General features: G+C 46.2%; 1 protein-coding gene across 2 annotated transcripts in view; it reads left to right on the forward strand.

The window, feature by feature from the left end:
• Positions 1–14,330, forward strand: part of LOC146049623 (cholesterol 24-hydroxylase-like) — a 92,312-nt gene that overhangs the window by 17,605 nt on the left and 60,377 nt on the right. Inside the window, exon 2 of one of the 2 annotated variants that reach the window (XM_083166185.1) lies at positions 7,672–7,787. The exons of the other annotated variant lie outside the window; for it this stretch is intronic. Within the exon in view, the coding sequence (XP_083022311.1) occupies positions 7,726–7,787 (62 nt within the window). The 5' untranslated portion in view covers positions 7,672–7,725. The remainder of the gene's footprint in view (positions 1–7,671; positions 7,788–14,330) is intronic. 2 annotated transcript variants of the gene reach the window in all.

Here is a 14,330-nt window from a genome sequence, read left to right on the forward strand (position 1 = left end):
CTCTGTCGCGAGCATTACTTTGCCATAACTCCCCTTTCCAAGTAGCAAGTGAAAAGTAAATGTTTCCACGGTTAAGGGGGCAGTGGCGCTTTTCTCTGCAGTTTGCTGAGCCGGTGGGATGTCTGGTTGTCTTCTGCCAATTGCTGTTAAAAATCGTTGTTTTTTCTTTGTAAGAAAACCAGCAAATCGTTCCCAGTGTGTTTGGGGGGCTGCTTTGCTTGATTTTTTTTCGGTTTTCTCTCTGTTTGGCAAGTTCATTTGGCCTGCCCAATGGCTGCATCCTTCACCTGGGTCTTCAGTAATGATCGTGTTTCTCCTGTCTCTCAAATGCCAAAATCTTTGAAATTTGCGACATGAGTTTATGACCTGATCTCTTTTCTTTGTCATAAATTTCGCAATTCTCCGCCAACCTCTTCTTACACATGCCACAAATGCATCTCTTCTCACCATTCTTGCTGACTGCTCTCTTTTCCTGCACTGTCTCCTTCTCCAATGCATCTTCCTTCCTCTATATCTCCATGATCTACATCTCCATGGTTTCTCCTTCGCTTGCTTTCTCCTTTTACGTCCCATGTTATGTCCAAAGACAAGAATAGGGGGTCTCAGAGAAAAAAATCAGACCAGCAATATCACAAGATGTGTATACGGCTATGAGTGTCTGTAATCTGAGCCTCAGTGACTTCAGCAGCTGTGTAAGTAGCTTTGTGATGTCATCAGTAACTGTGATGTCATCAGTAACTGTGATGTCATAATGGAACAAAGCATAGTCTTGAATGGCACCTACATTATGCAACTGATCTATAGGAATTTTTTTTTATCCTTTCTAAATTCTAAACTTAATATCGCAACTAGTAAAAATAAATATTAGAGAACCTAAATTTGTTCTCTAATCTGGCCACCGTTTTCCACCTGTCATACGAGGAATCGATTGCTAAATGTGGCTTCTATCTCATGAGCAGACTAGCATTGCTGCATAATGAATTGGCTAGTATTTCATGGTGTACACCAACTCCTCCAGTCCTGTGATATCTTTATTTACATACATGTTCCGAGTTGGTGCCTTTCAGACATACAGGAGACCAGTGGTGGATTTCCCATTAGGCACTCCCAACATGACCCGTTCCAGGAGGGACAAGATGCTGTTTCTGGACTTCCATGCCAGTGGCAGTTGCAGATGCTTGGCTGCAGCACAGTCTAACATTCAGATAGGGGAGTGCCACCAACTGACACCCCAAACACCACAGTCTGGGACTCACTGGCAAGTGGGCTCCCCTATTTGAATTTTGTACATTAGTGCAGTCCTATCTCTGCAACTGCCACTGGCAGCAAGTCCAGCAGCAGAGCATTTTGTCCCTCCTTGAATGGGTCATGCTGGGAGCTATGGGAGTGACACTTGATGGAAGGAGGGCATTGAGTAGAGCAATGACTTTATTGGTGCAATTGAAAGTGTTGTGTCTAGGGGGCGGCTCGACCCCTAAATGGTGCCACAGATAATTATTTTACTGGTAAGACAAAAACTCCCTTTCCCCATATCAACCAATCGGCATTCAGCTAGCATTCTATATAATGTACTAGAATACAATTGATGGCTAGATGCAGGTTGGTTGCTATGGGATACTTCTCACCCCGGTAAAGTTACAAGATTTGATCCATCTCTCTGTACATCACTTCTGGCGTCACAGTTCTAATTCTACAGAATATCTCAAGTCTATTTGGTTGCTATTTGCAACTCGTCAACTTGACCTCTTTTCGAAGGATCGATAAATCTACCACCTTCGCTACATCTCGCTCCTCTTGTCTCAATTGTTGGACAGCACTGATGGCACAGTGGTTAGCATTACTGCCTCACGGGTACAATTTCTCCAAAGGCTCCATGTGTGTAGAGTAGCGATGTTCTCCCTTTGTGGGTTTCCTTCCACAGCCTGAAAACATTCTAGTAGGTACATTGGTTTCTAGCAGTCCTAGTGTATGTGTGTGTAGATATTGTAGGGTGTATAGATTGTAACGTCCACTGGGGCAGGGACGGGTGTGAATGGCCAAATATTCTCTGTAAAGCTCCCCCCTCCCATGTATTACACTGGCGGTGTGTGTGGCAAATGAAAGTCTATATCAGCACTGCTGTCTATATACACGGTATTATGCTATATGCACGGTAATTTGCAGGGCAGTGTATGTATGGTTAGCAAGGCCGACAGTTTGGCAGCTGCAGGTGTAGTGCTGTCCCTGGATGTAGTACTGCTGTCCCTAGCTGTGGTGGTGCTGGTTCTGGGGATCTCGCACATGCGCACTACAGCTGGCTGAGCAGGGAGTCACCGCATGTCTGCGCTGAGCTGATGCGCTGTGTTCTCCAAGCCGGCAATTGCCTGGGTCCGAGGAGCGGTGTGATAGGGGTAATAGTAACTATGGGTTCTATGAGCACTTTTATTTACTAATACTTCAAAATGAATAATGCCTAAAATAATAATTCCTTCTCATATTGTATTTGTGGCATTAGAATAGGATAAATTGTCCCTATTCTGACGTGTTCTGTACCTGGCTACCTGCTGTCACTAGGCCCTTCATGTTTTCATTCCACATTTCTTAGGGAACTGTGGGGTAGATTTATTAAGCTCGGTGAAGTGATAAAGTGTCTGGTTTTTATCACCAGCCAATCAGATCCTACCTGTCATTTTTCTAGCCAAGCCTGTAACTTCAACGGTAGAAGCTGATTGGCCGGTGATAAAAACCAGACACTTTATCACTTCACCAAGCTTAATAAATCTGCCCCTATGTACTAACACTTGGAGAGAGATTTAGTGGACATTGATAAAGTACCAGCCAATCAGCTCCTAACTGGCCTGTTACAGGCTGTGTTTGAAAAATGACAGGTTGGTACTTAGGTTGTGTTCATTCGAACAGGTCTGCGCCGCTCCCCGCCCCACCGAACATCCATAGATAATTGTTTTATTTATTTTTTTTTGTATTAGATCATGGGTCTTCAACCTACGGCCCTCCAGATGTTGTGAAACTACATGTTCCAACATGCATTGCCACATATTTCCTATGACAGCATGCCAAAACTGTCAGGGCATGCTGGGACATGTAGTTCTACAACATCTGGAGGGCCACAGGTTGAAGACGTGTTTTAGATGATATCTGTGGACAGTAACAATTCCCTGATTGCATAAGCGCGTTCTGTGCTGAAGAGTAGGGAAGGCGACGGTCATGACCATAATGCTAAACAACCATTGATGGTGCAATTGTGATAGCAAGTAGTATTGCCGTGGATGGGGGGCTCCCACTGACGTACATTGGCAATAGCGTCCTCGATCTGCACATGTGAGAATAGTCTCATAAGTCTTATGCTACCCATACACTTGTGCGATTACATTCAGGGACCAGACCGACCTGATTTTGGGCTTTTTTACTGCTTTCCCAACAAATGTAAAATCGGGTCCATCGCATGCCATTATAATGGCATGCGATGCGACCAATCCGATGGACACGATTTTACATAAGGAACAATGTTAAATGGCCCAAATGGACCCGATTTTTGCTTGTATACCCACCCTGATGGGTAATTTGTATTTGAAATGCCCCCCATTGTTAACTCCACCCCACGATGAACGCCAACCCGAAGCTTGGCGAGCGGCGGCGGTACGCATCCTACGACCTTTTCATACCCCCACTATCCACGTCGGCATGGAGTTGATTTTATATAGTGTGGCGAGCCACCGAGCCCGCTGTGTGACGAGCGCACGTGTAATACCTGTGAAATAATGTGCGTCCGCTCCCAACACTTTGGGCTCGATGGCTCGCTGCGCTCGCCACACTATATAAGATCAACTCCACGCCGACGGGGGTATGAAAAGGTCGGAGGACGCGTACCGCTGCGCTCGCCACGCTTTGGGTTGGCATTCATCATGGGGTGGCGTTAACAATGGGGGGGGGGGGCATTTGACCCATCATGGTGTGTATACAATGAAAATTGGGGTCTGGGGGGCATTTAAAATTGTGTCCAATGTAAAATTCGGGTCCGTCGCATCGCATGTGAAGCGATCGACCCGATTTTTCCGACCCGATGGCTTACAATTAAAATTGGTGGCGCCGTGCTAGGAAACCAGTACCTCGATTTCCCTTGAAGATCACCTTTTGATAAATCGCATCAAAAATGCTTTTTGTTTGGCGTAGAATTGTGCATACAATCCTGCGATGCATCGAATGCACCTTGCTATAATAAAATTGGGCAGAGATCACATCGAATGCGATTTGCATTAAATGCTGTAAGAAACCTCCAGATTATCGAACAGATCTGTGCACAGTGGGTGGAAGAGCAGCAGCCTGGAAGTGACCAGAAACCTCCACGAGTCGAAATTCATGCCGCCAGCCTGGTGATCCGTGCATTGTCCTCCCCTTCCTTTATTCATCCTCCTAGCCGCGGCTTTCAGATCATGGCCGCAGCTACACAAACATGGCCGCCAGTGCAGGTGACGCCTTCTTTTCTCACATAGAGAATGAGCTGGCAGCCGACTGACACTAGGGGGAGCTGCTGCGCACAGCTCCTCTGGGCTCCAATGCTGCAGTAGCTGGCTGGCTGGAGTGCTCTCCTGCACCGTGTGGGGAATATAGCCACAGGTAGGGGCACTGACAGCCACCTGGTTCATGTTACAGTGTGTGTGTGTGTGGGGGGGGGGGGGGGGGGGGGGACGAACGGAGCAATGATTTGATATGTTTGTACATTTTTTATGTGAAGTGTGTGTTTGTTTTCTTAGGGGAAGTTTTGTTTATTTAGTTGAAATAGGAGTGTGTGTTTAATAAAACAGGTGTGTGCATCTGAGTGAGAGGTGTGTGTGTGCATGCATGTGAGTGAGAGGTGTGTGTGTGTGTCTCTGAGTGAGAGGTGTGTGTGTGCATGCATGTGAGTGAGAGGTGTGTGTGTGTGTGTGTGTGTGTGCGCATGCATGTGAGTGAGAGGTGTGTGTGTGCATGCATGTGAATGAGGGGTGTGTGTGTGTGTGTGTGTGTGCATGCATGTGAGTGAGAGGTGTGTGTGTGTGTGTGTGCATGTGAGTGAGAGGTGTGTGTGTGCGTGCATGCATGTGAGTGAGAGGTGTGTGTGTGTGTGTGTGTGTGTGTATGCATGCATGCATGTGAGTGAGGTGTGTGCGCGCGCGCACGCGTGCATGCATGTGAGAGGTGTGTGCATGCATGTGAGAGGTGTGTGTGCATGCATGTGAGTGAGAGGTGTGTGCATGCATGTGAGTGAGAGGTGTGTGTGCATGCATGCGAGTGAGAGGTGTGTGTGTGTGTGTGTGTATGCATGTGAGTGAGAGGTTTGTGTGTCTCTGAGTGAGAGATGTGATTTTGGAACCACCTTTATTGAGCAGTGAGAAATGTCCAGTACAGTCCAGGACTCTATAAACTTGTAAGATATGGTGGCCTCTTCATTTGTTGTGGAAAGTGTTTCCTATATATTGTGGTCTACTGTACTACTCCTGGGCTTGCAATAAGTAAGGTTGTGGTATTTCTTTTAACTATGATGGCCAATGTCTAGGGCGCTGTTTACAGCTTGTTCCATCTTGGAGTTGCAACTATGGCATGTATTCAATGCCGCTGCGTGGGGTTTAAACAGAGTGGATCACAGAAAACCAGCCATGCTCGCTGTTTAACCCCTGCGCTGGCCGGTCGCACTATTCAACATTCCAGGGGAATCCTCACCGTCACAGGACAGCGAGGATTCCCCTAAACAGCGAGACCTGCAGCTGTAATTAGCCGCGAGTCTCGCAGCTTCTGCAGTCACATACGCAAATTCCCCCTCGCTCAATAAACGGAGCGAGGGGGAATTTGCGTATGAGGGGGGTCAGTGGAATACTGACAGGGTGAGCAGTGACAGCAAGCAGAAAATCCTACTCGCTGTCACTGCTTGCCCACGGCATTGAATACCCCCCATTGTTGTTATGAGTATGTTACAAGACTAGGAGCATTACACAAGCGGACATACATTGTGCCACAGTATGATAATTATGAGTGGGTAAACATTTCAAATGTAATTTTTTGTGAACTTATGGTGTATATATACCACATCAACATTTACACGAGGTGTGTGTCTGAGTTAGAGGTGTGTGCGTCTGATTGAGAGGTGTGAAAGGAGTGTGTGTCTGAGTGAGAGGCATTTGTGTGTGTGTGTGTCTGCGTGAAAGGTGTGTGTGTGTGTGTCTGCGTGAAAGGTGTGTGTGTGTGTGTCTGAGTGAAAGGCGTTTGTGCCTCCGAGTGAGAAGTGTGTGTGTGTGTGTGTGTGTGTGTGCATCTGAGTGAGAGGTGTGTGTGTCTGAGAGTCCTGTGTGCAGCAGAGCGAAAGCTGTGTGTGTAGGGGGTCACCAAGACAAGCCCTCAGTAATTTCATTAAGGGGGGGGGGGATCATGAGACTTGTTTTAAACTTGCTTGTCTCCATTGGGCCTAATTCTCTGCTGCCTTGCTAAAGGTTGCAGGGAGTATAATCTTAAATCCCTTATATATATAAAGTACTTTTATTTTGGCCTTGTCCCTTGTAGTAACCTCCTATTAAGCAGCATTGAACTACTCCTGCCCTGAATCCCCACTGTACTGTTAGGTAATTGGTGCACAAACCCTATAAGGTGCCTTTATTCCTTAGGGTAAAGTTGCCCAAACAGCATGTGGTATTACTGAGAGAGGACAGATGCATAATACGAGAGCAGCAAAGGCAAAATGCCCACCGTGACCAGGCAGAACCAGAACCTCTGTGTGCTGCATTGACTATTGAATTCATAACATACATTGGGAGATTGTGACGGGCAACTATAGAGGGTGGCAGGGTGCCGAATAGGAGATTAAGTAAAAGAATAAGAAGGAATACTTGTAAATAAATAATACTTAGGATAATTTCTGGTTCCTTTTTCTTGCTGCTGGATGATCCTTGCTGGGGTTGCTTCTGAGTGTAATGACCCCCATCCTCCCCCTTCCTTAAGTATGGCCTATCCCCTAGGGAGGGGCCATTTACCTTTTGTCCTTCCCCTTATCTTCCCTCTTGCTTTAAGCTGGCACCTACCCTACCTGCATTCCCCCCTGCAGCAATTATGTCTCTTTTTTGTGGGGCACAGGCTGAGCGTTTATACTCATTCGTTGCTATTTGCAGCTCATTCTCTTTAATGTAGGATGGTGCTATATATGTATACTGGGTGTAATATGTGGAGGGGGGCTATGTGCAGTTATAGTGGACTCTGGTGCTGTTTACTGGGTGCAATATGAGAAACGGTGGCTATGTGTAATGTATATGGGGCTGTGTATACTGATGTGTAATATGGGGGGCTGTGTATAATGTAATATGGGGCTGTGTGGGGAAGCTGTCAAAATCCCAGCTCTGGAATCCTGACTGGCAGCCTGAATAACAGGGCCGGAATCCAGACACCAGCAAAGAAACCGGGCCGGAATATCAACATCCAGTATCCTGATGGTAAGTATGCTGTGGGTGATGTAGCATTAGGTCGGGCGCACGCAGCACCTGGAATCTCCCTGAAACAGTTTTTCAAAAGTAGGCAAGTATGATTTTTCCTGAGCCACTAAAGGAAGCAATTGTTAGACCACTTCTTGAAAAAAAAAAAAAAAAAAAAAAAAAAATTTAGACCCCAACTGCATTAGCAACTACAGACCGGTATCAAACCTTTCTTTTCTAGGAAAGGTTATTGAGAAAATGGTAGCAACTCAACTAGAAACCCGCCTGTCAGCCCATGATATGTATGATCCATTCCAGTCAGGATTCAGGAGAAGACACAGCACTGACACAGCCCTGGTATGTGTTCCTAATGATCTTCTGATGGCAAGAGACAGAGGTGACTGCTCATTCTTAATCCTTCTGGATCTCTCAGCTGCTTTTGATACTGTGGACCATGATATTCTAATTCAGTGCCTGAAAAATTTCTGTGGGTTGGATGGCACCGTTCTTAGCTGGTTCAAATCATTTCTCACTGGTAGGTCACAGAGAGTTTCATCTGGAGTGTATTCCTCATCACCAGTGCCACTTCCATGTGGTGTCCCGCAGGGTTCCATATTATCTCCCATGCTTTTTGCTGTTTACATGCTACCACTTGGTGAAATAATCAGACATCATGGCCTGGTTTACCACTGCTATGCAGATGATACACAACTATACCTGTCCTTTGCTCCAGGCGCTGAGAACCCAATACCAACTCTAAATGGCTGTCTAGCTGAGCTGCAGGAGTGGATGAGTGCCAGTGGGCTGCGACTGAACCCTGATAAAACAGAGGTGCTTATTATAGGTCACAGGACAAGACTTCAGAAGAGCCAACCAACAGGACTTACACTTGGGGGTGCATAACTTCAAAATACGGAACATGTGCAGAATCTTGGTGTTGTCCTGGATAGTGGCTTGACACTTAAACATCAGGTATCAGACACAATTAAATCCTCATTCTATCATCTAAGGAATATAGCCAGAATCAAGCACTTAATTTCCTCAGAAGACCTGCCTAAAGTCTCCTAGCAAAAGAATTGCGACGCTTGCAGATGGTACAAAATACAGCTGCCAGGCTATTAACCAATCAGCCCAGCTGCAACCACATAACACCCATTCTATACTCCCTTCACTGCCTATAAGATGACAAATAATTTTCAAGATTGGCTTACTGACTTTTAAAGCTGTACATGACCAGGGCCCAAGGTACCTGCAGCAGCTTCTGAGCCCTTATTGTCCCACTCGATTACGACGATCGGTTTATGAAGTACTAAAAGTACCCAGAATTTCCCTGAATTCATCTGGGGATCGAGCTTTCAGCGCTGTGGCTCCAACTCTATGGGGGGTGCGTTACGCGTCCCCCGACCTTTTCTCATACCCCCACTATCCACGTCGGCGTGGAGTTGATTTTATGTAGTGTGGTGAGCGCAGCGAGCTACCAAGCCCGAAGCGTGGCGAGCGCAGCGAACCCAGCGAGGGGACGTGGATTACCTTACATGTAATCCGCATCCGCTCGCCACGCTTCGGGCTCGCCACACACTATATATGGGGTGTGAAAAGGTCGGGAGGACACGTAACGTGTCCGCACGCCACACTTTGGGCAGCTGTGGATAGTGGGGGTGTGGTGGGGGTGTTTCAGGAACACATTCACACCTGCCATATCATACATCTCAGCAATAGCTACTCAGACGCAGGAGCGTATCATTGCAAGAGCGTCTGCGACGCTCCTGCGTGTCAAACAGATGGAGTGCCTCTCCGCCGGCCCCAGCATGATCACCTCTCCACCAAAGAGAGCGCTGGGCACGGGAACAGGAAGCCGATTCTGAAAGGGACACTACGCTAAGTACGTAACTGCCGCCGTGAAACTAAACAAGTACCAAACATTTATTTAGCTTCCGTTGCGCTTTATCAATAATAATAATAATAATAATAATTGTGTAGTTTCACGGCGCCAGCCTACGCTGATATCGTAGCTTATGCTGCTGCCATAAAACTACACAAGTAAGGCAGCCTATGAGCTATGCTGATAAAGTAGCTTCATATTAACTACAGCAGTAAGGCAGCCGTTAGGCTGATAACGTAGTAAAAAATTAGCGTAGCGCTGCTGCTGACGCTACGCTGATAACGTAGCTTAGAGAAGTAAGGCAGCCGTTGGCGTGCTGCCAAGATTCAAACATAGCATAGCGTAGAGCTTCCGCCGTGAAACTAAACAAGTACCAAATAAATAATACATGCCGTTATGAAAAGTAAACACTAGATGGCGACCTTTCCATCTGCAAAGATCACAAGGTATCTCCAACATGACCCATTCCAGGAGAGACAAATGCTCTCCACCTGAACTTCCCTAATATATCACCTGTGTTGAACTATATAATTGATAAGTAATGGGCCCCATACATCAGCAATCACAATTAATGGATTTTCAGATCCAGTGATATTTTGGCCAGATAAATGGATTTTACAATCTATCTGACTTGCCCACACATTACAGATGTATTTCAGTGATCGGCAGATTTTTCCATCTAAAGATTGCATCTTCATATCTGGAAATTGCCCAATCGATTGCTGTTCATAATGTAAATAGATGAAGAAGACGAATTGGGAATGCCCACACATATAAAAAAGATCTGCAGATAATACAGATTATTAAACATGTTTAAAAACCTGATTAAGCAATCGATTGGCGATTTTGATTGGGATTGCCAAAAGGGGGAGCCCACACATCTAAAATTAATTGTGGCAATCATCTCCATATCTGAAAATTGTCACAATTAATTGCTGATGTATGGGGCCCTTAAGGCGCTTCACCACAGGTGACAGAAATCACAATGAAGTAGAAAATCCACGTAGACTGTGTAGAGCAGGCATTCCCAACCACGGTCCTCAAGGCACACCAACAGTGCAGGTTTTAGTGATATCCAGACTCAAGCACAGGTGACTTAATTAGTATCTGAGGGATTCTGATTAAACCATCTGTGCTGAAGCCTGGATATAGGGCCCCATACATCAGCAATTAATTGTGACAATTTTCAGATATGGAGATGATTGCCACAATTAATTTTAGATGTGTGGGCTCCCCCTTTTGGCAATCCCAATCACAATCGCCAATCGATTGCTTAATCAGGTTTTTAAACATGTTTAATAATCTGGTATTATCTGCAGATCTTTTTTAGATGTGTGGGCATTCCCAATTCGTCTTCTTCATCTATTTACATTATGAACAGCTGAAATGACAATCGATTGGGGCAATTTCCAGATATGAAGATGCAATTTCCAGATATGAAGATGCAATCTTTAGATGGAAAAATCTGCCGATCACTGAAAAAATCTGTAATGTGTGGGCAAAGTCGGATAGATCTGAAAATCCATTTATCTGGCCAAAATATCCCTATATCTGAAAATCCATAAATTGTGATTGCTGATGTATGGGGCACATATCACTAAAACGTGCACTGCTGGTGTGCCTTGAGGACCGTGGTTGGGAATGCCTGGTGTAGAGAGAGTTGTGTGTGTCCTGGAACAGGTCATAGTAACATAGTAATTATGGTTGAATAAAGACGTTAGTACATCGATTTCAACCTATTTAACTTGTAACTACTGACTTGAGTAAGTCATATCTATAGGATTCCCTTAGTGGGCAAAAATATATCCAGTTTTGATTTAAATTAATTAACAGTAGTTGTAATCACCCCACCGACAATGTGTTCCAGAAAAAGTATAGGCCTGTTAGTGAACAAATAATCTCCCAATTCCATATTATTCCCAATCCTGTATTTGAACATACTAATCATATGACCCAACTGGGATACGGTCATTGGGTCACCAGCATGTTGGTCAACATGCATTTAGGTCGACATGAGTCTAGGTCGACATGCAGGAAGGTTGACATGAGTCTAGGTACTTGCGTATTATCACGGCGCCCAAGTTTCTTACGTACGGCACCATAGGTAAATGGCATCGCATGGGCCATTGTAATGGCCGTGCAAAGCGATCCGATCCAATTTTCCTATGTAATTTATTCACTGCTCTCTTAGCCCTGGGGGATCGCATCGCACCGAATCGCATTGCATCGCACCTCCCGCATATATAGGGTGTACAATGGCACTACATTACCATTGTATGACATACAATGAGGTTTTCCTATGTAATTTATTCACTGCATTGCGTGCGGGAGCAGTGCTGAATTTCCCATTAGGCACGTGAGGCACGTGCCTAGGGGCGGCACATGTTTGGGGGCGGCACTTGGATGCATGTGATAGTACTGTCAGCCTGAAATTTACCAGTAACTGTAAAATATCCACTGTACTATACTATATTCCATCTTGAAAAGAGTGGCATGTCTGATATTAAATTGGCAATCATTAAATGAGGGCTTATAACTAATCAATAAAAATAATACAATTGGGCAGGGGGGGGCGGCCATTAATGTGCCTACGGGCGCCCTCACCCCTAAATTAGCCCCTGTGCGGGAGGCATATATAGGGTTTACGATGGCACTACATTACCATTGTATGACACAATGAGGTTTTAGGCACTATCCACGCCACCCCGAAGCGCGGCGAGCGGCCGCGGAACACGTCCTCCGACCTTTTCATACCCCTACTATACACGTCGGCGTCGAGTTGATTGTATATAGTGTGGCGAGCGCAGCGCGCCCCATGAGGGGAAGCGGATTACTTTACATGTATTCCGCGTCCCCTCGCCACGCTTCGGGCTCGGTGGCGAGCTGCGCTCTCCACAGTATATAAAATCAACTCCAAGCCGATGTGGATAGTAGGGATATGAAAAGTTTGGTGGACACATTACGCCGCCTCTCGCGGGTCTCGCTGAACTCGCCAAGCTTTGGGGTGGCGTGGATAGTGGGGGGGGGGGGTAAGACCTCATTGTATGTCATTATTGTATACCTAATGGCATTGCACACCCTATACAATATAAATAAAAGAGCACTGAATACATTACATAGGAAAATTGTATCGCATCGCACAGCACTTACAATGGCCCATGCGATGCGATGCGATTTCCCTACGCAGAATTGGCCACTAGGCAAATAGCTTAGTGGGCGCCGTGATAATACATAAGTACCTGAGTCTAGGTCAACATGGGTTAAGTCGACAGTCAAAAGGTCGACATGGTTTTTTTCACATTTTTTTGAGCTGACATGTGCCGACAGGCGGTATTTCATGCACTACCATCCACTTGGGCGTGCTGGGAGAATAAAATAGTGTGCCGAGCATAGCAAGGCACCGTGCCCGAAGCATGGCGAGCACCCTAACATGGACACGTTTCAGTGTCCATATCAACTGTGTTGACATTGCTAGACTAATGAGGGAGAGAGGGAGATTGCTGCTATTACAGGGAGTCTCCTGCAGAATGCAGGAGGGGAGGTAACTATGATGTAACAGTGTAATGTGGGCTAGGTGACATGAGGGGGATTGCTAGACTAATGAGGGAGAGAGGGAGATTGCTGCTATGTCAGGTAGTCTCCTGCAGAATGCAGGAGGGGAGGTAACTATGATGTAACTGTGTAATGTGGGCTAGGTGACATGAGGGAGATTGCTAGACTAATGAGGGAGAGAGGGAGATTGCTGCTATGTCAGGGAGTCTCCTGCAGAATGCAGGAGGGGAGGTAACTATGATGTAACAGTGTAATGTGGACTAGGTGACAGGAGGGAGATTGCTAGACTAATGAGGGAGAGAGGGAGATTGCTGCTATGTCAGGTAGTCTCCTGCAGAATGCAGGAGGGGAGGTAACTATGATGTAACTGTGTAATGTGGGCTAGGTGACATGAGGGAGATTGCTAGACTAATGAGGGAGAGAGGGAGATTGCTGCTATGTCAGGGAGTCTCCTGCAGAATGCAGGAGGGGAGGTAACTATGATGTAACAGTGTAATGTGGGCTAGGTGACATGAGGGAGATTACAAGACTGATGAGGGAGAGAGGGAGATTACTGCTATTTCAGGGAGTCTCCTGCAGAATGCAGGAGGGGAGGTAACTATAATGTAACAGTGTAATGTGGACTAGGTGACAGGAGGGAGATTGCTAGACTAATGAGGGAGAGAGGGAGATTGCTGCTATGTCAGGGAGTCTCCTGCAGAATGCAGGAGGGGAGGTAACTATGATGTAACAGTGTAATGTGGGCTAGGTGACATGAGGGAGATTGCTAGACTAATGAGGGAGAGAGGGAGATTGCTGCTATATCAGGGAGTCTCCTGCAGAATGCAGGAGGGGAGGTAACTATAATGCAACAGTGTAATGTGGGCTAGGTGACATGAGGGAGATTGCTGGACTAATGAGGGAGAGAGGGAGATTGCTGCTATGTCAGGGAGTCTCCTTCAGAATGCAGGAGGGGAGGTAACTATGATGTAACAGTGTAATGTGGGCTAGGTGACATGAGGGAGATTGCTGGACTAATGAGGGAGAGAGGGAGATTGCTGCTATGTCAGGGAGTCTCCTTCAGAATGCAGGAGGGGAGGTAACTCTGATGTAACAGTGTAATGTGGGCTAGGTGACATGAGGGAGATTGCTAGACTAATGAGGGAGAGAGGGAGATTGCTGCTATGTCAGGGAGTCTCCTTCAGAATGCAGGAGGGGAGGTAACTATGATGTAACAGTGTAATGTGGGCTAGGTGACATGAGGGAGAATGCTAGACTAATGAGGGAGAGAGGGAGATTGCTGCTATGTCAGGGAGTCTCCTTCAGAATGCAGGAGGGGAGGTAACTATAATGTAACAGTGTAATGTGGACTAGGTGACAGGAGGGAGATTGCTAGACTAATGAGGGAGAGAGGGAGATTGCTGCTATGTCAGGGAGTCTCCTGCAGAATGCAGGAGGGGAGGTAACTATGATGTAACAGTGTAATG

This window comes from Crinia signifera, chromosome 12 (assembly GCF_055691185.1).
Source record: "Crinia signifera chromosome 12, ASM5569118v1, whole genome shotgun sequence".
Taxonomy (NCBI): domain Eukaryota; kingdom Metazoa; phylum Chordata; class Amphibia; order Anura; family Myobatrachidae; genus Crinia; species Crinia signifera.